The sequence below is a fragment of the Haliaeetus albicilla genome, chromosome 1, assembly GCF_947461875.1.
Source record: "Haliaeetus albicilla chromosome 1, bHalAlb1.1, whole genome shotgun sequence".
In the NCBI taxonomy this organism is placed as follows: domain Eukaryota; kingdom Metazoa; phylum Chordata; class Aves; order Accipitriformes; family Accipitridae; genus Haliaeetus; species Haliaeetus albicilla.
The window spans coordinates 67,792,910-67,817,045 of NC_091483.1; the positions used below are offsets into that span (position 1 = coordinate 67,792,910).

Here is a 24,136-nt window from a genome sequence, read left to right on the forward strand (position 1 = left end):
ATTCTTCCTTTCCTTTGTCAGTCCTGTTGTGTGAGCAAATACATGGTGCCACAGGGTAAGCCAAACTTGCTGCATGCCAGTTACTTTGTGGTGATTTTAGATGTAGGTCACTGGGTAAAAAAACAGGTTAAAAAAGGGAAGTTGTTGCTATCCTATTTAGTAGGTATTCAAGGGCTTTTATAACTGATGCATCTGGTTGGTTCCAGTTTTTGTATTAAAAATACAAGCACAGTAATATTTCATCTATAATTGGGCCATCATTATGCAGTAGTAATCAGAGGTTCTGTTCACCACATTCCTCCAAAACTTGTGTATATGTAAGCTATAAAATTGTATATACATTTTTGACTAGTTCGTTTTCAGTCAATAAGGAAATCAGTAGCACTTCTTGTGCTTTTTGAATGGGACTCTCAAATCCTGTTTGCCTTATGAGGTGGGAAGAAATGAAAATTATAAAGTAGTTATATATAATATTTTATATATCTATATAATTATATGAAATATATGTAATTACCCAAGATGTACCAGTGGCAGAACCACTTCATACTTGTCCTTCTTCTTGCATTCCATCCCAAAACAAGCTTTACTGGAAGTAGGATAGTGAATTAGGTGAACAGGATAGCTGCTCTTACGAGTCTTCTGACTACTATTTTTTTATCCTTATTTCCCTTTTTTTCCTTTTTTTTTCCCCTGTGAGAAGGAGAAAAAAACCCAGTCCCTGAGTTCTGTATTCCGGGGTCAAAAAGCTACTCTGGGACCAAAATGAATTTAAGTGGAGATCAATAATAAGGATAGTGATTTATGAATTAAATTAGAATCTCACTTAGGGATGCACCTTCGTTTGCTGACACACTAACTTGAGAAGCTTTAAATCCATTTTATTGATAGGGCTTTGTCATTTGAAACATAATGTGACAGTTAATGACTAACTGTATTGTTCTACCATTTTCAAATGCAAATTTTATTGGACTGCAAAACAGCAGTAGAGTGTAATCTGGGGGATCAGTTTAACTTTGCCCTCATGTATTAAAAAAAAAATAAATCCCACTGACTTCAGTAGTACTGGTATTCAGGCAAAAAGTGAACGAATTGCGCTCTGTATTGTGTTTTGGGAAAGCTGTTTGTAATATGTTAAACAAAGGCACAAACTTATGTATTAAACATTTGCAACATAAGTATCTACTTTATGTCTTGGAATTTGGGGTGTGTGGATCTTCTAATAGTACCTAGTCTGAAGATTTCAGAAGCTATATAGTCTGCATATTCAGCAAGCAGGAGGTACTAAAAATGGAAGGCTTATAGTCTTTTACTCATATGACTCGGTTTTTTTTACAATAAAAAGGAAATTAGTTAATGCATCTGAGCAGTAAAGCTATAAACCTGTATACAGTTACTCATAGACTTACAAAGACTGTAGTGACATGACCACTTTCTCTCATAATTTACTTAAAACTAATGCAGCAATAATAATTCAAGCAGAAGTATATCTGTGTGTTTTCTGTTTAGACTTTTAATTTTTATTTTAAACTGTCTTTGCTGTATACTGCCCCAAGTTCACGAACATTTTGTAATCTACTTATGTGTTCCATGCGGTTCTCACAAGACCCACATTTGTATAGTATGCACTTAAATTATGCTTTGTGACATCCTTGCTTTGTCGCCTTATCTATAGGTGATCCCTAAATCAATTAGAAGAAAAAAAATAGGCTAAATTCTTTTTTAAAAGCTCTGGCATTATCTGTTGAAATTCTGTAATTGAAACCAAGTGGGGTTTTTTGAGTAGTGGAACTAATGAACTTGAGTGACCTATGAATTAATGTTCTGTGGTTGCATTTTCTGATGCATGAGATCTGACTGAAGCTTTTCCAGTGTTTGAAGTATTGACTGACAAGTCTTGTCTGGACTCAGAATACTTTACCAGGGACAAATTATGTTCTGCTTAAACACCATCTTGCACCAAAGCCTCAAGTTTTTCCCTCTAACCCCCCAAAATACATAAACAGCCTGTTTGAAAATATCTCCGTGGTTTATTCCTTTCCCAGTGTACCTGAAGATTTGTGCTCGTCTGCTCTGTCTATGCCTATGCAAGTGTCTCAAGGCTCTGTCCAGCCATGCATTCAGATCCAGTGTGTCCTCTGCTTTTCAGTGGAAAAAACATGAATGCTACTCTCTGGCTAAACTTCTCTTCCCTGCTTAGCATCTCCCAGCAACTGTGACCATCTTTGTTTTCCTTCCTGGCCTTTCCCTTCTCCTACACTGTGTTTCTCAGTCAGTCTTCATTTCCTCTTGCTCCTGGAGTAAAGACTCTTTCTGCCTCTAGAGATTTTAAGTCCCTCCTTTTCTCCCAGCAATTAAAGGGTTTGGTTTCTCCATCCCAAGGTCTTCTGTTATTAGATCTTCTCACTCCTCTTTCTCCCCACTGCCTGCAGGCATTCTTCTTCTGCCCTGATCTTTTTCCTCTTGGCGTGTTTATTCTTAACAGTGCTTTATCTCTTTTTGCTCTCACCGAGGACTTCCCTTTTTCGCTGAGGATTCTCCCTTTTTCCTTCTGCCCTGCCCTTAGCTGACACCAGATAATCCTCCTTCCCAATTCTGATAGTCCTGAGGAAGCTCTTTTTCAAACCCACCACTAGCAAAGTGGAAGCTTCTTGCCCAAGAAGGATGGAAAGTATTGCCAGGAGGTGAGACAGGAAAGCTGCCTTACCTGCTTGGGGCAGGGGGTAAGAAGCAGCCTCATGCCCCCTCTGGCTGGCTGCAAGCCAGCGGGAGCTGAGACGGGCCCCTCTGCCTGCTCCATGGGGTCTCTTGTACTGGCTGCAGTGACACATCAAAGGGGTGTTGAGCAGCTCTCAGCTTCTCTTACCTGTTCTTTCCCCCTTCTCCTCCACCTCTCTGACTTCACCCTACTTTGACTTCTCCTCCTTCCCCTTCCTCTTCTAGACTTGTTTAAACATGTCCGCTAACCATTTTCTTCTTGCATAACGCTTTACTGAAGCATTCTTCCTTAAAAATCCCATTAGCTTAATAGCTTGCCTTTTGTGTGCTTTTTTTTCTGCCTTTTCTGTCCTCTTATTTATTTTTACATGTACAAGCCTGGTCTCTTTGAAGAGAGGGAGCGGCTTGCAAATGAAAAAAAAAATTACCTGTAATATTGTCAGTTTTCTTCTGGCACCTTTCCAACGCCTTTAGTGTTACTGAGGAGAACTGACCAGTCTCTTTGGGTAAGGCAGGCAGATCGGGTCCTGGATGGACACTGCTCCCGGGCTCAGCTGTGCTCAAGCGTGCCTCTTAGCTAGAACTGCTCCATTCTGCTTTCAGCACAGCAGCACAAATTGAACAAGCTTTTCTTCATCACTTTATGGGCCCATCCGGACTTGGAGAGGATTGCCGAAATAACAGCTTATGAAAGGTGCCAACACCGTCTTCTCTGCTGACCTCTGCAATCCTTTGGCAGCCCAAGAAGGCAACATGATTTAATCTGCAGGCTATCTCTATAACAGATCCCCAGCAACGTCTGTGCTGCTGCCTGTATGGCTGGCTCAGCGTCTCCTGTGTGGAATTTGTAGCATCCAGCCGCTGGCGTCTTCTCCTGGCGGAAGCTCAACCATTCGAAGAGAAGGGGAGGGAAAGGAAAAAAAAAAAAAATCCCAATCAGGATGCTTGCACATGCTGTTCTCTGCCTCCTCGCCTGGGTGTTCTGCTGAAGGATTGGGACATCTGCACAGAAGGGAGAGCGGCGGCGGCCGGAGCTTGCCCCGGCTGGGGCTGAAGTTCCTCCGGCGCTGCGGGGGCGTGAAGGCGCGCAGCGCGCCGGGGGAGGCCGGCAGCAGCAACAGGATCGCGCTACCCGCGGCGTGCACAGACTCGATTAAAATATTTCAAGCCTAATGGCCTCTGGCATAAACAAGGTTCATCAGCCTGGGGCTTGCAGTGGATCTAAAGCCGCTCGCAGCAGCTCGGCAGAGGGATGCAATCAGGAAATGCACATGAAAATGTGCAAGAAGATTGCCCAGCTCACCAAGGTGAGTCTCGCCGTCGCAGCCTTCCCGGGGAGGTGAGGCTGCCCTGGCCGGGGGCGGCGGGGCTGGCTCAGAGCTGCCTCCTCTGATGGCCCCTGGCTGAAAGGAGGGATGGAAAACCGGTCCTCTCCTACGAGGCGGTTGCTGAAAACATCGGTGCGCGCAAACTTCCTTTCGAACAGTTCCCCCGCGGGGGCTGCAGACCAACCTTAGCGGGTTGCCTTTGTGGCTGACGATCGACGCCTCGCGCTTAACCGCGCCAATTAGCGTGCAACAATAGCGAGAAGAGCTCAAGCTCTGCGAGGACCGGGTTTGTCGTGGTGCCGCTCGGAGGGATTGGCGGTATCCGCTTTTTTCCTCAATTACGAAGGCGGCAATTAATTTGCGTTTCATAGGTTCTCGAGTAATATTATTGCAAAGCCGCAGCCGAACTGTGGTACTAAAGTACAGCATTACTTGCTGCCTCGTACTTAATTGTTCCTGGTGTGTCTCAGTCGAGATACTTTAAATGACATTCGTGAAAGGCAGGAGCTGGAAAAGAGGCAGGACTAAGTTACGTAGTATATTGTAGTAAAACTTTTAGTCAATACCGAGCTACGCTACGAAATATTTTGAACATTTTCCACACCATGTTAAGAAATAAGAGAAAATCTGTAGGAGTGGCAGTTGTCTTTTAACCTATTTTTATGCTGCACCTTTGTCAGTGAGAAAAACCTATTTCCTACCCTTGTTTACTAATCCAGCTTTTACATGTTCTGTAACCTCACTGCAATTGGTGAAGACATTTTAGCAATAAAAAAAGACTGACTGAAAATACAGGTCAAATAGGAAATCATTAAGATGTTCAAGTTAGAATGGCTTACTAGTTACATTGCCATTCTCATCTAATGATGACTATGTGATAATGTATATCGTATATGAATACATACACAGGTGCTACCTATATTTACACACAAACTTGCTATATTATACTTACTGTACTCTACCAGTACTTCCTTTACCGGTGCTTTTGATTGTATGTTTGTGTAACAGTATTTGTCAACAATCAGATTCTTACTTTTTGCCCATGAATGCACACATTACTCTTCAAGGTACATTTTCATTCTGTAGTAATTGAAAGAAAACTGTCCACATAAACATCACTTTTTTTTTTTTATTTTGAACATAGATGTTTGAGCCATGAAGTCTGTAAAAAAATTCTTAGAGAGAAGCACTTTCTGTTTATTGATAACATTCCTGATTCCTCAATCACAGTGAAGTGTACAGAAGGATGACTGTAAATTAGATTAAGATGTCCTGAGTTGTTTCCTTGTTTTCTGTCTGGTACTCACTTGCTATCTTTGATCAATTTTGCACACTAAGTAAAATTTGTCCATAAGTATCACTCAAAAAAATCACAGTATTACCTTTTCTAATAGAAGAGCAAGTTGCTGGAGATCTATTAATTGATAGCTTATACTTCACAGTAACAAGAGTTGAGGAATGACCAGCTCCCTCTTTCTGGGTGATCCATTTCTCAACAGCAGACTTGGAGCGTATTGATGAGATCTGTGCAAAGAAACACTTGTTCAAAATTTTCAACCCTCAAGCTAAACTCATTTTCTGTAGAGATTTTTGTGCTTTCCTTTTTATATAAAGTGATTCTTTTTAAAGTTTCTCTAATCTCAACTAAATTTTGAGGAAAAAATATCACATTCTTTTCTGAAAACTGTTATATTACTTTATAAACTTTATAAAGCTTGTCTTTGGGTTGGGGAAGAAAGTTCTGCTATTTTAGCAGCAGAAGGGAGTGGGGGGGGAATCACCCCAATGCAAAGGATCATGGCAAAATTTTATTGCAGTGTTTTTTTTCAGATGCTTTTGCTAAATTTCTATTGTTAAAATGCAGATGGGGTGATTTCTTTACTTTTAATAGAATTTCCCCTCTGGATACTTTTCAGTCATCTGAAATAAAGATGATTTATACCTGAAGCTCAAAAAAGTACTTCTGAAAAGCAAATAATTCTGTTTTGGAATGTGGCCTTTAAGAACCAATTTTCTCTGCAATAACACTACATTTATAGAGAACTCATGGTAGAATTGGAATTTTCATCATAAACGTTCACTTCTAAATTCTTGGTAGACCAGTGCTGTACTAACAGCAAACAGAAGCAAAATCTGAGAGCAGATTAGCTGAAAAATGGCTATAGGGAAAATTTGTTATAATAATTTTTGGCCTAGGAACTTTGAGAGCTTCTTTTTGAATCACTGTTTTCTTGGCTATATTACAGTCAGGATAATTATAATAAAATCCATCCTAACTTTAAATTGCCTGTACTGCTTTCCTTTTCCATTTCTAACCTAGTATGCAGTACTGCTGTCTGTTGTTACACAGCTGCAAATTCTTGTCCCAGCGATGTTAGATTTTCATTGATGGGGAGATAATGATCTGAGTACTTATCCACTCCCCATTGTGCCAGGAGAAATGAATATAAAATGTTTACATTAGGTGTAGGATACAGAGCTTGATTTACATTCTGTTTCTTTGGTACATAGTCAGTAGTGGCTGCCTCCTACTCTCAAAAGCAGAGGAGAGGTATGCAAAGGCATCAACAGCAGAACCAAACTTGGTGAGGTGATCAAGTTTCCATCATTGAAGTGTTGATTACATTGTAAGACATGGGTTGGTACAGGGAATCCCCACAGGTAAACAGGACACAGAGATCCTGAAAGCTCCTCCCATTCTACTGCCCTGCTGTTTCTGCTTTTGGAGAGGTAGAATATAGTAAGTTTTCATACCTTTAGTCGTGCATTTTTCTGTTCTGCATTTTTTTGGCTGTGGCAGCAAAAATAGAAACCTTTAGAAACATTTTGTTTGCTTTGGGCAGCAAGCTACTGCTTTTTGTAGTCCATTTATCAGTATTTTTAGATGCCTGGCCCTTCTCACAAAGATTGACTTTTCCACTGTTGGCGCATAGAACGTACATTGTTCTTCCATGTCAAGCTATCACAATGAGCAAAACCAATGAGCATACTTGTAAGCTCAGTCAGGCTCCCTGTTCTGCTCTGCCTCCTCTTTCTGCAAAAGTAAGGTGGCCTTTGCATTTCAAGGTAGAAGTGGCCACAGATCCTTGTTTACCATTAGACATCTGTCTGCCCACATTTGAAGTACACCAATGAAAATATGGCAGGGTTTTATTATTAATTGTACAGTTTAGGTTTTGCTTTTAAAGCCTCTGCTCATAGTGCTAACTTAATATGTGGGACAACCAGGTTTTGTCTGAAAAATATATAAGTAAAAGAAAGGGTACATTAAAAAGTACAAACTGAAATTTTTTGTTCCTGTGGATCCAGGTAAAAAGTTTAAAGACCCTGGTAAGATGAGCGAGTTTGGATGAGAGCTGCCTAGGCCTTCTGAATTTGACCTTAAAATCAGATAACATTGCAGCTATTTCCAGATGAGCTATGCTTTGATTTATGAACTTACAGAAATTAAAACAGAAACATTCTGCTTGCAAATGGGACTGTCCATGTGTAGTTGTCATTCACATACATGAATCACCCATTTAGTTGGTAGGTACCTTTCTGCAACACCAGTGCATTCAAATTAATAGGAACTTGAGATTGGTGTATTATGACTGTAGCAGCATGCATGACTTTGTACCAGTAATTAAGTTTAGATTTCTCCATTGGACATTGGACCCTTGGCATGCTGTTTTGTGCTTGCCAGTTCTTAGTATTTCTGATCTGTTTAGCAATAACATGGAGTTTAAAATGCATGGTGGCTTTTACAAGACACTTTGGGTGTCACTCCCTGCTGCCTCAAGCGACAGATTTCGAACATCGATTGGCTATTACAGGATTTTCGTGTGCTAATCAGTTCTCAGGACAGTCCTTTTTACTTGAGATAGGGTGAAAAATACAAATGAACTATTGAAGAGGAGTGTTGAGGAGAGTGGATCAGCTTTCATTGAAAAGGCAGTGCGGGCAGGGCTGGCAAGAGCTAGGTACACTGCAGATATCCATGTTATTTAGGCTTCTTTTCAGACCTCTCTGCCAGTGGGGCTCAAACCAAACCTGCTGTTCTGGAACCAAGCTGAATACAAATAACTAGGATGGTGACATTACCTCGTGATCAGAGAGCTACCTAAGCTACAAAATGGTTCTGTGTCCTTCTTAAGAGACAAATTCCTGGATACCAATGGAGGAATGTTTTTAATGATAGTGGATAGTTACCCTCAAACTCATTTTCCCCAGGGGTTCATCTGACTCTATATTGGGAATTTGGGAGCCTTGTTGTAAGAAGCTTGTTTTAAATTGCAGTATTTCTGGTCAAGTAGATTGTTAGTCAAAAAATCAAGCAGTCTGGCAAGAATTTTGTGTATGTATGTTGAGTATTATGAGTCTTAATAGAGGAAGAGAGTGCCAATGCAGGGAAAAGTTAATTGCTGGTAAAACACAATTAAGAACCTTTTTTTCATTCAGGAGAAAGAAGTGTCAAAGCGGAGCAAGTGAGTTCCTCTTCTAGAAGCAGCAGCATAGGCGGATGTTCTTTAATGACTCTGTGTGGAGCAGCTGAAAATTTTACAGACTCTGGCTGCTTATCACCACCAGTCACCGTGAGGTTTATTGCCCCTCAGCTCAGTCAGTAGGGTATAAAATATGAACATTATTAAATAAAGCTTCAGTGGAAAATTAGCCAGATAAGCAAAACCCACTTTCATTAGTTATTTAAGGAAGGATGTCTGACTTTTGAACAGAAGCGTAGGAGATACATGCTCATATTTTGTTCTATTAGCTTCACTCTGTGGGTGGTAATTTACAGAATTAGCAAGTGGCCTGGTACGTGTGTGAGGTCATAGACTGTTTACGCCACTCCAGTGTTTTCCAGCATGGCTGTATATTAGATCTTTTAACCTTTCCTGGTTTATCTGCCATTTAAAAAAATGGCTGATAAGTTTAGGAATTAAATACAATCAAATTCTAATGGCTTACTCTAGAAGCACCTATCAGCTGAGCAACTGTGACAGAGCATTCCTGTTGTCTACTCATGTCTCTAGTTGAAATATGTTGCCTTTTTCACATAGTTTAAGCTAAGTTTATTGACCTCATTTACTGTGATGTGTTAACAGTACTCAGTAACCAATGCTTAGAGTGGCTCAGCTGATGTGCAGTTAGTTGTTATGCTACCAGAGCTCTCCTGTGTGCTTGAGGCTTTTTGATCTCAGTTCTCTAGAGAGGTATTCAGTATGCTACAGAAATGAAGCAAAATGGAACAGCATAAAAACTAGCACCATGCTTTTGGAGCAACAATATTTTTCCTTTGGGCAAGGAATATAAAAACTGGTTTCCATGTAGGCAAAGAGAAAGAATCTTTTTATAAAGCTGCTTACATTATGTACTAACAAGACTAACAAAGTAAGTCAGCTATCAACATCCCCGTGTGCTTTACTTGATGTCTTTGCTTTCGTGATTTTTATGTACAATTTTCTATCAAGATTTCAAAGCTAGCATTTTTGCCTACTGGCTGACAAAAACGTGTAGACTAAGATTTCTATAACTTGTCATCACTGTATTTTCCTTACAGAACTAAAAGGGAACTCCTGGATCATAAAATCCATGTGCAATGTCATATAATCGTGTTGATCAACTAGTCAAAAGCAATATTAAAGCCACTATTTCTATTAAGAAGTAAGCCAGAATCTTATTATTTGGATGGCTAGAAAGTGTCATGGAAATTAATTCAAGGTATAAGAATGATCTATGTATTGGAATTACCTTCTTACCACACAAATTTGTCACTGACTGTACCAAGTTTGCAGAAAATCTGACAGCCTTAGAAATCGACAGCTCAAAGCTATTTTATAATGGAAACTATATACTAAATTAAAGTCACTTTTTCAAGGAACTCTGGTTAATGCTTATATACAAAATGTTGTATGTTTCATTACTAAGCACATTACAGGCAATAGGTAACAAAATATCTTGTGATCCGTTAATTGCACAAAAGAAAATTGCAAGGTTATAATTTTTTCATATTCTCTCTTTTATTCGTGGATAATGCATAAAAGTACCCTTTTCAGTGGCACTATAACTGTACCTTTCTCCTAACATTTTCTTTAACCAGTATGTAGATGCCAGTATTTTACAATTGAGAAAATTATACTCAAGTTAGAAGTCAATGCCAACTCAGCTTAAGACATTCTCACTTAAGTATTCTAAAGCTGTGTATTTAGGCTTTTGAGCACGTCAGCATTTTGTATGGTATATGAAATATTTTTTTCCATAAAGTATCCTGTTATCTTTTCCCTGAAGTCCCGACTTCATTAGGTGAAAGAGTATTTATGTCTCATTAAAACAGCTGTTACACTGAGGTAGAACTATCTCTGTTGCCACCTCTACAGTCAGATCTTACCCACAGTAGCTGTCTCACTGGAGCAATTAACTTCCTGTTTTTCCTGCCTGTACACTACAGGCTGTCTTGATGTGGTGCTGAAGACCACTTAACCTGTGCTTTTAGTAAGATAAGCATGCAAGTTTTTCTTGCTTGTGCTTAAAGCCATCAGGAAGTGTGTGAATGTATTAGTCCAGTACCAAGACTGAGTTAATTTATCCCACCTCCCAGTAGGGCACTGCAGCTCAGGCTCGGCTGCGCTGGTTCAGGCTTAGCATTTTACTTAATGTTTATTCACTTGTCTTCCAAAGGCCTCCGAGGCAGCAGAACACACATATACCCCTATTACTGAGGAAGTACTGCCTTTATTTCATAACAAAACTACAAACTGACTTTTCAAGTAGGGATTTTTTTCTTAAGTTAATGAACTCAGTGAAATTAATCTGAAGTAAGATTGTACCTTTTTAATGTAATTGTCATTCAGAACTTTGTATGACTTGGCCTTTAAGCACTTAAACAGTTTTAACTTAAAACGGGTTACTACCAGCGAAGTCTTCTGTTTTAATTGTCTTTGCAAGCTACAGCATTTGGTTGTGACTATGCACTGACATTTAGAAAGTTATATAAAAGCTACCTTTAGATGTAAATATGAGATTACAGTTGAATATTTTGCTTTTTTCATTCACGAGGAGAGAACTACTAGAATTTGATAACAGGGCTGTTAAGAACTATAGCTGGTACTTTTAAATGTTTTTACAATGCTTAAATGTTCATAAAAATAATGAATTGTCTCAAAACTACAGGACATTGCACTTGGCAATGCACCTTACAGTCCTTGTCCTCTGATTTTCAAGATAAGGAATGTGTACTGGAGAACAGTATAGCTCCCTGCCCACATGTGCACCCAGATGTGTGAATGCAGCCAGGGTGTGGCCAGGGAGTATAGTCCAGTCGGAGTAGTGACAAGTGCCTCTTGGTCATCCAGTGCAGTCATTCACGATGTAAACCTGATGCTGCCAGAGACCTGTGGGGCGCAAAGCTTTACATTTTAATGCTTAAAGATTAAAGCATAATTAAAAATTAGCATAAGCATTAATATTTGGACTAGGCCCTTATGATAGAATCATAGAATGGTTTGGGTTGGAAGGGACCTTTAAAGGTCATCTAGTCCAACCCCCCTGCAATGAGCAGGAACATCTTCAACTAGATCAGATTGCTCAGAGACCTGCTCAGTTTATTTAGACCAATTTAAATTTCCCAGACTGTTTCCACTTTTTCTGTCAATAAGTGGTGGTTAATTTTTCTTGGTTTTGTGATCATTGATGCAATCTCAGGAAGTGTCCAGCATATGCTTAATATGCATACACTTAATAAGAATGTCTTCATGAAACAGGAATGTGAGTAGTGGCTATATTCAGTCTAGCTCCACTAGGTAAAAATTACATAGGTACATGAGTAATAGTGTAGCATTATGATGTGTATTATCATGTAGCCCTTTTCCTGGCTCCTATGATACTACTTTGAAAGGGAGGAGAGAAACTGAAAGAAACATATCTTTTAAAAAACACTGTATGCTGAGGTCCATCTGAGCCAGTAGCTTGTCTCTAATGGTGCCCAGAGAGTTACAGGAATATGGCATGCCTCTAGCGCACTTGTATATTCTCCCTGCCTCCAGTGATTTGTGCGAGTTTTCCAGAGACTGCCAAAGTATCTTAGTACTCAATAGCCCTGACTGGATTTTTCTTCAATAAATTTGTCCAATCACTTCTTGAATCCATGTGATCTTTTAGTGTTACACACTAACAGTTAGCAGTGTGACAGGAATTCTGTACTTGGTTGAATATAAGATGATATACATGTGACGGTCTGACAAATTATAGTCAATGTCTCAAACATTCATCAAAGAACTTTGGTGGAGAAAACAGCCTCTGTAAAAATGCTGGAGTTTTGTGAACAGGACAATGTGGCTGGAGGAGAGGGCCCCACAGAGGGTGGGACCGAGCTTCTCCAAAGCCACAGTTCCTTAAGTGACCAGGAGAAGGAGCACAGCATATGCGCCAGGAGGAGGAGGCCCCATGGAGGATGGGACTGTGCTTCTATCTTAAGTGGTCATGCCAGCAGGGAAAAAGGGGCAACTCCACAATGAACCCCCCCCAAAGCTCACCGACCAATTCCAGAGAACCTGGGGAACGTGAACTGCGCATGTCGAAGACCATCGACTAACACATTATAAAAGAAGGGAGAACAAGTTCTCAGCGCACGCCCTCCAGAACTGGATCTCTACACTGGCTGGACCAACACTGGACCCAGGACTGGTGAAACCCTCTTCTTCTCTCTTTCTCTCTCTTTCTCTCTCCTTCTCTTTCTTTCTCTCTCTTTCTCTCTTTTCCTTCTCTCTTTTCCTTCTGTCTTTTCCACAGTCCCTACACCTCATCCTTTTAAACATAAACCGTTGACCAAGTCTGAGACTAGGAGTGGATCTAGCCGCCCCTGGGCTCCTCTTTGAGAAGGAGTCCAGAAAGCAAGAGGGTCTGCTCTGAACCTCGTGACTCAACGGGAGGGTTCTCCTTCTGATACAGTTTCATGTTCCTTTTTTCATTTCTTTTTCTACACGTCCCTTGTCTTTTCAAACAGCGGCTTAATGACACGTTGTGAGGTTCATACCGATAAGTTCACGTGTACTTGGGCAAGGTTAGCTAGGTTGAATAAATGTTGATTGTTGTTTGAACTTCCCTGGTGTCATTCCACCTTAATTCTGACAAAGGAAATCCACGAACCTGAGTCGCTCCAACTTTGGGACGCGACACTGTCTTCTATTTATTTTAACCTGCCACCTCCTAGCTGTTTTGTAGTGCATATATTAAAAAAGGTGATGAGTTATCATTTGGTATTTACGTTCTCCATTATACTTTTGACTGTAGGGATGGCACAGATGAGGTTCAGTTTGAGATTAGGATACTTTAATTTAGTGTTCTTCATGTGTACTGTATGTCCAAGCTGCCAATGTAATCAGTAGAGCCTAGAGAGTAATTTGGTAGATGAACCATTAGGGACTGAACTCAGCTTCATGAACTATCTAAAACTAATGTCATTTGGGATTTGAGCATTATCTGCCTAATTCCGGAAAAGCATAGTTACCCTGCAAAGCCTGTGGCATATTTGTCAGCTCCTGTGTGGATGTTTCAGGTGTCTATGGCATCTTAAATGGCACCAGATCTCTGAGATGAGGTAGGTGAGTCAGGACCTCAGTGTCTACCTCAGTGAGCAGACTTGCTCTCAGGTCTCCGTCAGCTGTACTAACTGGATCTCTGTTGATGGACTGTAAGGGGAGTTTACACAAATGGCACACCAGTGGACACCTAAATCCCAGTATTTTAATCTCTGACAAAGTTACCTCATGTTCTGTTCTTAGGCGTGTCTCTTTCAGAGTTGGAGAGTCATACTTTATTGTGTTACTTCTTGCATGGAAGCTTTTATCATGATTGATTATTCTTGTAGCTTTTTAGTATACCCTTTTTCAGTTCAATTAGACTCTGCTTAAGTGGGGGAGGGAGGGGTGAACCATAATTGCATGCTGTATACAAAGATGTGGGTGAATCATAGACTTACGGTTATGATATAAAGAGGTTTTTTGATTTGTTCTGCATTTGTTGCTTAGAAGTCCTGTTATCTAGCTGTCTTGACTGCTGTCTTCATTGTATGTTTTACAGCTCCAAGATTTCTTTCCTGAGCAATTTCAGATTCTGTCAGTGTGTATGGAAAATTCAGGTTTGCTCCTTTAAAGTACATTATATCACATTTATCTACATTGAACTTTATCTGTCTTTTTACTACTGCGTTTGTGAAGTTGTTCTGCAACTCCTGTACTCAACTATTACTTTTGATATGATTTTATTTTTCAAAATTTTAATACATGTTTTCAGTAGGATAGCTGCTAGTAGTGCTCTAGAGACTCTTCATGATGTCTATTCTGAAAACCGACTGTTTTCTCTGAGTAGAGAATGTATTTAGTCATAACGAAATAAGAGTATGAACTGCATATTATTAGAATAAGAATACTGCAAGGCAACTGAAATCTCCACAGCCCATAGAATACTGTGCTTTTCTTTTTTAAAAGTGTATACATAATAAACTGGGAAGAAAATAGTGACAACCCTTTTGTTAACATAGTAGCCGTAGAGGGTCTGTGAAACGTTCACATGTATTCCCACTATTGAATTTGCTTACAGCAGCAAAGAACTTAAATTTTGGTGCCTGTAGTAGTAGAAACTGGCATTATTAATTCATGGATACCTGAGGGTTTTGATGGTTTCTTTTCTTAATTAGCAGAGTATGTAGAACATATAAAGAAATCTTTCTAAACTTTAAAAATTCTTCTATCAGTATTTCACCTGCAAACTACAGGAGAGTAAGAATTTGATCCAAGCTGTATAATGCATTAGTCTGGATTAGGAAGAAACAGGCCTCATTTTATCTGTGCTCATCACAGATCTGAATCAAAGGCAAAACCTGCAATAAACATTGTGTTTTAAGTAAATTATAATCTTTGTCTCCAGAAAAAGATGTATTTGGTTGGGAAAATCCATTTCACCCTGGGCTGTAATTTAATCAATGATTCTACAGTTTATATTTGCAAGATTTCCAAATTCTACTGTATTTAAAGTACTTTGAAAAACAGGAATCAAGTGAGAATTTACTTGATTAATTTGTTTGTTTACTGCATTAATGGTAAAATTGGACAATGTTGCTTTATTATAATCTATATAACAAGATTTTAAAAGATATTTTGGGACAACAAAGTTTCAGATAAATATCTAGACTCATAAAAAAAACCCAACACCAACCCTTTGAAAGCACTGAACATATGTCTGCAATTTTAGACTCCTTAAAGATCTTTAAAAATCTGGGATGTAATGAAACATTTGCACAAAATTGAGTGTTAATTTGTCAAATGAATTCTGTCGCCACTGTATTTAGATCTGGTTAATGAGGTACATTATTTCATATTTTTGAAGAATAATAGAGATCCAACTTCTGGGGTATAAACCTATCAAGCTCTCCTGTAAGTTTTAGATATGTAACAAAAACCAGACAGCTAAATTATCAGTGAATTACATGGAAATAAGGCCTCTTTATTCCTTCTATTAACACAGAATTGTTGACTTCTGCACTAAAAATTCACCTGGACTACAATGACCTTAAAATGGACAGAGGGCGTAGATATAAATGTGGCTTGTGTGGAACAAATCTCCTATTCCTTGCATGTTACCTATCTGAAACAGTTTCATAAGATGGGTTTGAACTCATCCAAGAACGTAAAAACCAAAGATTTGTGGGATATTTGAGATCTTAAGAAGTTATGCAAGAATTTCACCAAGACAGAGATTACAAAAGGTGAACAGAAAAGACTCTGAAATCAAAGTTTGACCTTTCTGCTTGTCCACATGTGTGTGTTGATTTACTTTATCAATGAATAAGCATAATCTTTTAAAGTGTTTTCATGTAGTTCTGTGGGTTTTAATAGACAGAAATTTACCTAATTTAACTTCTACTGAAAAATAATATGATCCTCTCTGACAGCATTTGAATACAGCTTAACCTGATAAATATGCTCAGGATGAATCTGATTCACCTCAGGGAGAACAAAGAAATAGAAATGTATTTCATGTAAATGTCATGCTGACTGATTCTATTTATTCAGGTTTTTAATTGCATACAAAATCTACAAAAAATAATAGTGCTTTTGATATATAAGTTTTGCAAAATTATTTCAAAGTTATGTAGAAAAGAGTTTCAGCAGATAAGATACAACTTGAACCAGGAACCATAAACAAAAGGTTTATAACATCATATTGTAAGGAGGCAGATGCTACAAAGTTCTGGGTTAGAGCTTGCAGTATTTCACATATTAATTAATGTTCTGGAAGTAAAAATAAAACCCATATTAAAATTAACAAGTGATACTAACTCAAAGAGAATCATAGATACCTAAACAAGATAGAAAGAAAAAAGGAATATAGATGGAAGACAAAATAAACTGCATTCAGTTTGGGGAAAAAACCTTCTTTTTCCAAAACCCTGCATCAAAGCAGATAGGCATGATATCTCTATGCCAAATACCTGTTTTGGTTTGTAAAGTGTTGCTAAACCAACGCTAAGTGGGCATACAGAAATGAAGACAATATTAAGTGAGACATTAGCGCAGGATGGAGAGAAACCCCAGAGAACAGAGAAACAGGAAAATGAATCCATTTCAGCCTCTGAGAATTAAAACTTGTCTCTTCCCTCTGTATGTGAGACTGTCTCAGCTCTATAGAAGAAGGAAGAGCTGGGAAGTTGGGTGTGCAGAAGAAACGATAACAAAACAACCAAACACCTGAAGCAATTCACTTCACTGCTATCACCTGATTTAGGCACTTTTATTGGAAAAGGAAACATTGTCCTTTGGATGCACCTGTCTTTATTGACTAACCGAGATTAGACGTGTAATGATGAAATGGATGGTGTTAGGTGAGATGAATCCCATCCCTTGTATGCAGGAAACATCCTTCTGAGAATGAAATGCATAAGGTTTTTCTCATTGTTTCCTTGCAGTAATTACTAGTGGCCTCCTCTGACCTCTTGCTGTGGTAGCTGTGTTTCAGAACAACCAGTTTCTTGCAAAATTTCTGTGTCAGAACTGGAGGAATCTTTAATATTTCCATGACTGTCTAGGAGGACCTATTTCTTGAGATGCTGAGGAGGCACAGCTTATAACCAGAGTCATAGCAGGTGGATTTGTGACCAGCGTTGAAGAGAAGGGATTAAAGTTGAGTAGATTTTATAGAACAGTTCCAGAAGAAATTTCGGTAATAAACTGCATGTGAGTTTCCCAGCAGAGGAGTCTCTATGTAGAATTAACTTTTATGGTTCTATAGTATATTTTTGCTTTGCTGAAATTGTTGGGATGTGGTATTGGTACCTTTTTTAGCACCTGCTTGGCTTGTGGAAACATTCTTGCAATATAGTTTTACTTTCCTAATTCTTAGGTTGCCTGACAATTATTCTGCTTAGCTTATTAGAAACCATAAAATAAAAATGAGGGACAGCTGGATGTCTCTTTCACAAAATTTAGGCCAGGGCTAATTTTATGTTCGATTGCACTTGAGAGATCAAGTGCAATACACAGGCCACTAAACTAAGGTTTTCTATGTTCAGTATTGCACCGCACTAGGCAGAAAAATAAAAAAGTAAAAAATGGGAATGAATAAATGTGCCTGTGGGATTTCTTGTATAAAATTTAAACTAAAAGTGGAAAAAAACCACAGGGAGTGGCAGAAAGAGGCAAAAACTTGCCAAAAGAGATTAGAAACCTGTAGACATTTTATGCTTATAGTTTCCTGATACATTTTAGTATCTCAATGTATTTTTGGACTGACTGTAATACATGGTATATGTAGGAAAAAGGGCAATATGTCAATATGTTCACATTTTAAGAATTTAAGATCAACTTCCTCTCTTCTAGTGTGAATCTCTAGATAAGGAAAACCACAAATACTATGGATACTGTGGGACATTCAGGAGGGTGAGACATTGCATAGTGAGTTTCTGCCCGAGACATCAGATCACCTAAACACAAGCAGATTTCACTAAGAGCTATTGGCTACCTCTGTGCTGTGCACTGCCCACCCCGCGGGATCTGAAAGACTTTAGTAACACGGTGGGAGCAACGGATGAAAGAATTTAGATTGACCCTGCACTAGAAGAGAATCTCCTGAAGCAAAATCCTTTTTTAGTACAGTAATTAGGATTCATTCTGGTTCAGGACACAAGCAGTGCAGCTCTTCTGAAGCCAGCTGTGGAAAACAGCTTGGGTTGTTGTGGCCAACACAGGTGAGAGCTAATGGAGCTTTCTGAACTTGAGCTAAGGCTTTGTCAAGTGAGTTGCATGCGTTTGCAGCGTGATGCTGGGACATCTCATGTGTCTTTTAATAGAACTTGCATGCTCAAAACTCATTAGTTTCTAGTTGTAGTTTCCAGAGCTAAAAGCAGACATACAGTTTTCAGTGAGAGGCTGGCACTGTGAGCTCTTTTTTTAGCTCTGACTTTGAGCTCATGAACGCCATTGAATGTAAGTTGGCCCTGAACTCTGCATCTCTGACTTTGTTAATTTGTTATCAATGCCCGCTATGCATGGATAGATAGAAGTTTGAGGGTTGGGAAATTTTGGAAAAATATTTGGAAAAATATTAGTAACTTGCTGACAATGAAAGGCTTGAAATAAGGTATTTTTATTGTTTTGTAAGTGACAGTCAACACTGTGTTGGTCTGTGTTGATTCAAGGTCATTTTAATGCGCTGTCACAGTGATTGGATAAATGATCCATGAACTGTATATATTTCTTATAAAAAGAAATGTACTTTATAGCATTTTTCTAATGCATTGGGATGGTAGTAGGCTGTGTAATCTGAAAGCTCACAAAGGAAACTTTTGGTATTTCTCCCCACAACTCCAGCTTTTGAAAACAAAGTTATTTCAGCTGGAGCTGAGCTTTCATTTCAGAGGGTAATAAATTACTTTAGCTTGTGGTTTTGCAAGGTGCTGAAGGCTCACCTGGAAGACTAAAAAATCATAAGGCAAATTGAAAAAAACAAACCTTAAAAAAATAAACAAAATTTCTTGTGATTTTAAAGATATTTTTGTAATTTTAGGTTCTGAAACACTTCTGGATGTTTGGAGTGCCAATTTTTTAAGGCTTCTCTCGTATGAACACATAAATGGGTAATGTTATCAACAGCTGCTGCAACTATTTGGATGCATAAAATTATTCTTGTGCTTTCAGGAAGCCACAGAGGACACAAGGAGAGATAGAGACTTAGTTAATGAGGTCCCTGATCATATGTTACGGCGGTATCATTCAGCTGAAATCAGCATAGGTGTAAAATTGGATCAGCACTGTAGCTAGTCATAACCTAGGCCTGTACCTTAATTAAAAGACATTCTTCCTTATGCAGTGTTAGAAAGAGCAAAAGATACTTATTAGAGTATTAATTAATAAATTATGGGAGTTGGTTTTATTTTCTAATCTGTATAGTTACAGTGACAGAGGAGGCTAAGGGATACAGAGCCATTTCTTTCAATAACTGAACTTACTTTTAATAATTTCTCTGTCCTTTGCTTTAAAAGAGACCCTTTCAAGGCTGACATGTTTAGATACCCCACTCTGCTCTGGTCTGCTTGGGAAGTAGGCAAGACAGAATTCATAGAAACAAATTCACCAGCTCGTGAAGATAAGATACTACCACTACTAGTGAAAAGGAGAGGATGCAGTCACCTGGCCTCAATGAGTCTCTAGCCAGCTAATGAGTGCTCGAAACTTGTCTCCTTCCCTGCTTTGTTTAGGGTGCTGCCAGGATTACCCTGTTTGGCATCCCCCCCGGGCCTTTTCTCATTGTGTTTCTTTTTTTTTGCTTTTAGCCCTTTCTCTGTCGGGTGGGCTTTGTGCCCACTAGCTTGGGCCTGAATGAAGAACACTTACGATCTTTTGCCTTTGATTCTTCTTATTGTTGTCACTCCTCACCTTCCATACCAAACTGTCTCACTTCTTAATTCAGCTAGTAAGCAGCCTGCTAGAGCCATTGTTTTCATTATGAGAGGTTCCTACAAGAGTATTGTTTAACACTGTAGGAAGATAGAAGAGTCTGTTTTGGTTTGAATGCTTTAGCTATGTCTTCACTGATGAAATGCAGTTGAATGTTTTCTTTTTTGTTATTTTACAACACCATAAAGAAAAGGAGAAGGGCAATGCCATTTAGATTTACAGCATTTGGAGGATAAAATAAGACTAGTAAGATGCACTCATATTTACTGCACTGTTAATGTTCCAGTGTATGTGTGTAACAGTGTTTTTACCAACCCGTCATACAACTCTCAGTTGCTGTAAAATCAGTACAGTGTTTCCCAATACATTCAGTTTTGGAGAAGTCTAAGGAGGCAGTAGCCATTGGTATTATGCTAGTAACTCAAGAGTAATCTAGCGCTCTTTTAATTTGAAAGCAATTGTCTATATTGCCAAACTGATCCATTTTAGAGCTGCTTTAAAAAGCTGTTTATCAACACAATTGTAAAGAGCTTTATACCACATTAGCCAGCAGTATGTACACCCACAAAGTACAGATGCTGAAATAATTTTTCAGTATTTTTTCTTCCAGCACATAAAGTCCCAGATTCATCTCGCATAACTCCAGTCTCTTAAATGAGGTATCTGGAATGGGAATATAGTAGCTATATTCGGTAGGGAGTGAAAAGCATGTGTGAGGGACTTAAATTTCATAAAGTACAGAGCAGCAGCCCTCTCAAAATTAAATCTCTTAAGAAGGTTAAGATAGCGAGGAATCAGTTTCAGCACTCAAGCTTGAAGATTAAATTTAAGAGCATGCATTTTCAAGTCAAGATTCTTCATTGTGGTTCTAGCCACTATTGAACAGAAGTGTAGGAATAGTAGAGCAGGGAGGCCAGTTTCTTCCATTCTTTTAGATAACTCACTGAAGATGTTGGTGATGGTCTAATGGTCAGTGGAATCTGCGAAATCTCTGTGATGAAGTCACACTTTCAAGGAACAGCCTTAACACACATAATATGAGACAGGCAGTGCTGATTTACTAGATAACCTTAATCATTAAGAGTGGAAGTCTTGGAGTCACAAAGGCTGGATGTTCATGTTTTGCTGGTGGAATAAAACGCAGAAATGCAATCATCAACATCTGACCTAGTTAATTGAAGAATTGCCCAAACTAATTACTGGTCATTCTAAACCCGTGGGCAAAATTAACCTTCTCCTTGTAGTTTTTATGTCTTGTTAAGGAAGAAGTCGCTCCTGAGCATCCACACACCAATCAAGGAGTCGCGCACACACCATCTGAGACTTTAACTACTAGGACTGGAGTCCCTTCACAACGGGTGACTCCAGTGAGCCGATGGGTGCCCCTTTCAACTCCTCACACACACGCTCACCCTCAGGTGCTGCTTCTTCCCTCAGGCTTGACCCTAAGTTCCCCAAAGCAGAATCTCTAATCAAGGCCTTCAAAATAAAAAGCATTATTTACTCTATGGTGCACAGATTCGGACAGCTGAAGCTGGGTGCCTCTACAGAGAGACCCCAAATACTAAAACCCTTGGGCAGTTGTACCCTTACAGTCTAAGTTCCTGCCCCTCACACCATCGTCTAGTCCAACAGTAATATTTGGGTCTGGGATCTTCTTCTCTCTCATTGGGTCGTTTTTCTCATCTCTAGGCCGGTTCTTTTTCCTGGTTTTTAGGCTGCTGGTTACTATGTCTCCTTTTCCTGACTCAAAGTGGCTCTGGGGCTTTGTGAATAGCTAAATGTTAAGCAAAAGCATTAAGCATGCTATGAGTTCTGCTTTATCATGAACGACTACTTTTCAGCAGCTAAACAAAGTCCTTAAAAGCCCTCCAAAACATATTAACAGCCTCTATATTTTATATACATTCCTGTGCTATTATAGCCTAACAATTTTATCCCATTATTGCCACGCGCTATTTTGTCTCGTTCGAGTGTGGTCTGCATACTTACGTAGTTCAGCTTTGCTACCTTCCACGGCAGTCTGTCTCCTGAACAGTTAAGAAAGGTTTATAGAATGATTTTAGTTAGTGGGGAGAAGGAACTGCTTCGTATCCTGTAACTATTTCTGTTTCAAAGGAAAAATGGTTAAAAATAATGGAGAAGAATTAACAGCATGTAATCTAAGGCCCAATGTCCTGAGTTTGGCTGTGATAGAGTTAATTTTCACAAGAAGCTGGGAAGGGACACAGCCAGGATAGCTGACCCAAACTAGCCAAGGGGGTATTTCATACCATATGATGTCAAGCTCAGTATATAAACTGGGGGAGCTGGCTGGGAGCAGGAGGGATCGTGGCTCGGGAATGGGCTGGGCATTGGCTCCAGGTGGTCAGCAATTGCATTGTGCATCACTCACTTTGTATACTTTTTTATTAGTATTATTGCTATTATTATTTTTTCTCTCTTTGTGTTGTCCTATTAAACTGTCCTCATCTCAACCCACGAGTTTTTTACCTTTTTCTTCCGACTCTCCTCCCCATCCCACCAGGGTGAGGGGAGGAGTGAGCAAGCGGCTTCATGGTACTTAGTTCCTGGCTGGGCCTAAACCATGTCACCCTGAAATATACATATTTAAATGTAGGCAATGACATCTTGTCTGCTCGTCTTCTAGAATATGATGCTGTTACTCTCTGTTGTCACATATTTATCCAGAAATGTATCCAGAACATATTTTGCATTTGTGACTTTTTAAGATTTCTGTAATTAATTCATTACTGCCAGGGAGGAAACTGACTACACACAGGATGTATTTGTGTGTTTGCTTTCATTTATGGATGACTGAAATTTAATATGTTATTCATATACAGATAGCACAAAAATGGTTAGACTTAGCTAAGCAAATTCAAAAATTCTGGAGACATCCTCAGGGCTTATACAACACAGACTTGTGACCCTTACTGTGGTCAAGATGCCTGTTGTCTCTCAATTGAGGCTTTCCCTGAGGAAATATTGAAGATTACAAGGCCAAAATTCTAGTTTAATTAAAGAATTAGTTGTGACCTTGCTTCTGTATTTATTTATGTACTTAAGACTATTATTTTCTCAAACATTGTCTAGGAATCTTTTGATTAACCTCTATGGGCTCAGGCCAGACTGAAAGTATCTGTCATAACTTACATACAAATTCTAAACCTAGTTTGGTAGAGCAATAAGTTCTCTCTAAAAAAAAACCCCAACCAACCAAACAAGTGGAAAACCTCCTCCACACATATTTTAATACCTAATGTGTTGTTCCCCTTGAGTTAGGTAACTATGCCCAGTAAAAACTGGATTAGGCCTCATGTGTTCTAATGGGGGCCCAAAAAGACAAGCATGTTTCTTTTCAAGGCAGTTACTATATTTTGCAATTATATATAACTGTCTTGTAAGCTTAACATGCACATTTACCAGTTTTGTCTCTGACTCTTCATTTCAGTCTACTGAGGGCTTCTAATAACATTTTCTTTTCAAAACAATAGTAGCATGCTTGTAAACAGCTTCTGTGAGAGGTCTTTGGCGTTTGTCATGGGTAGCGGACGGAGCTTGCTTGGGGTCATAATTTGCTTTATAATAATGAGAATTATTATTCTGTGTTTTGTAGAAGAGAATAAAACATCAAAGGGTTTAAATCAGTTGTTTGAAAAAATTGCTTATTGTCATCAGAGGCTCACTCCAATCTGCTAAAACCTGCTTTCTGAGACTCACAGCTGTTACTTCAGCTGTTACTGAAGCAAGGAAAAAAACCTCATTGCCTGAACACTTCTCAGAGTCAAGCCAGAAGGTGCTTGCAGTTGAGTAATACCTATCTTGAAATGCTGACCAAGTTAACTTGCCAGGTATATGGCTTCTAGAGGTACACCTTCAGTGGTGGTTTAGTTTGAGTCAAGAGTGCAAAATTTGATCCTCTTACAAACTTTACTTTCATTTACATCACAAAGTGATTTTGGTCCACATGAACTGGATGTCAGGACTTCAGGTTTCACTCTACAGATCTGCTGCTACTGGTCCCCAGCACTTGCTAACGCTAAAGGCAACATGGCAGGTAGTCCTCCTGCACTGAAGGCTAGGTGAACTGGACTACAAATATGGAGTCAGTTAGCTAGAGAAGGGGCCCTATTTCATTCCTTGTATGAGAGATCAAACTAG

General features: G+C 39.1%; 1 protein-coding gene across 2 annotated transcripts in view; it reads left to right on the forward strand.

The window, feature by feature from the left end:
- Positions 1 to 3,514: 3,514 nt before the first annotated feature.
- The window catches only part of FAM184B (family with sequence similarity 184 member B), a 49,573-nt gene continuing 28,951 nt past the window's right edge, over positions 3,515 to 24,136 (forward strand). The window contains exon 1 of one of the 2 annotated variants that reach the window (XM_069793001.1): positions 3,515 to 4,022. In XM_069793001.1, coding sequence (XP_069649102.1) covers positions 3,888 to 4,022 — 135 coding nt within the window. In that variant the 5' untranslated portion in view covers positions 3,515 to 3,887. The remainder of the gene's footprint in view (positions 4,023 to 24,136) is intronic. The other variant, XM_069793009.1, reaches the window with a different exon arrangement.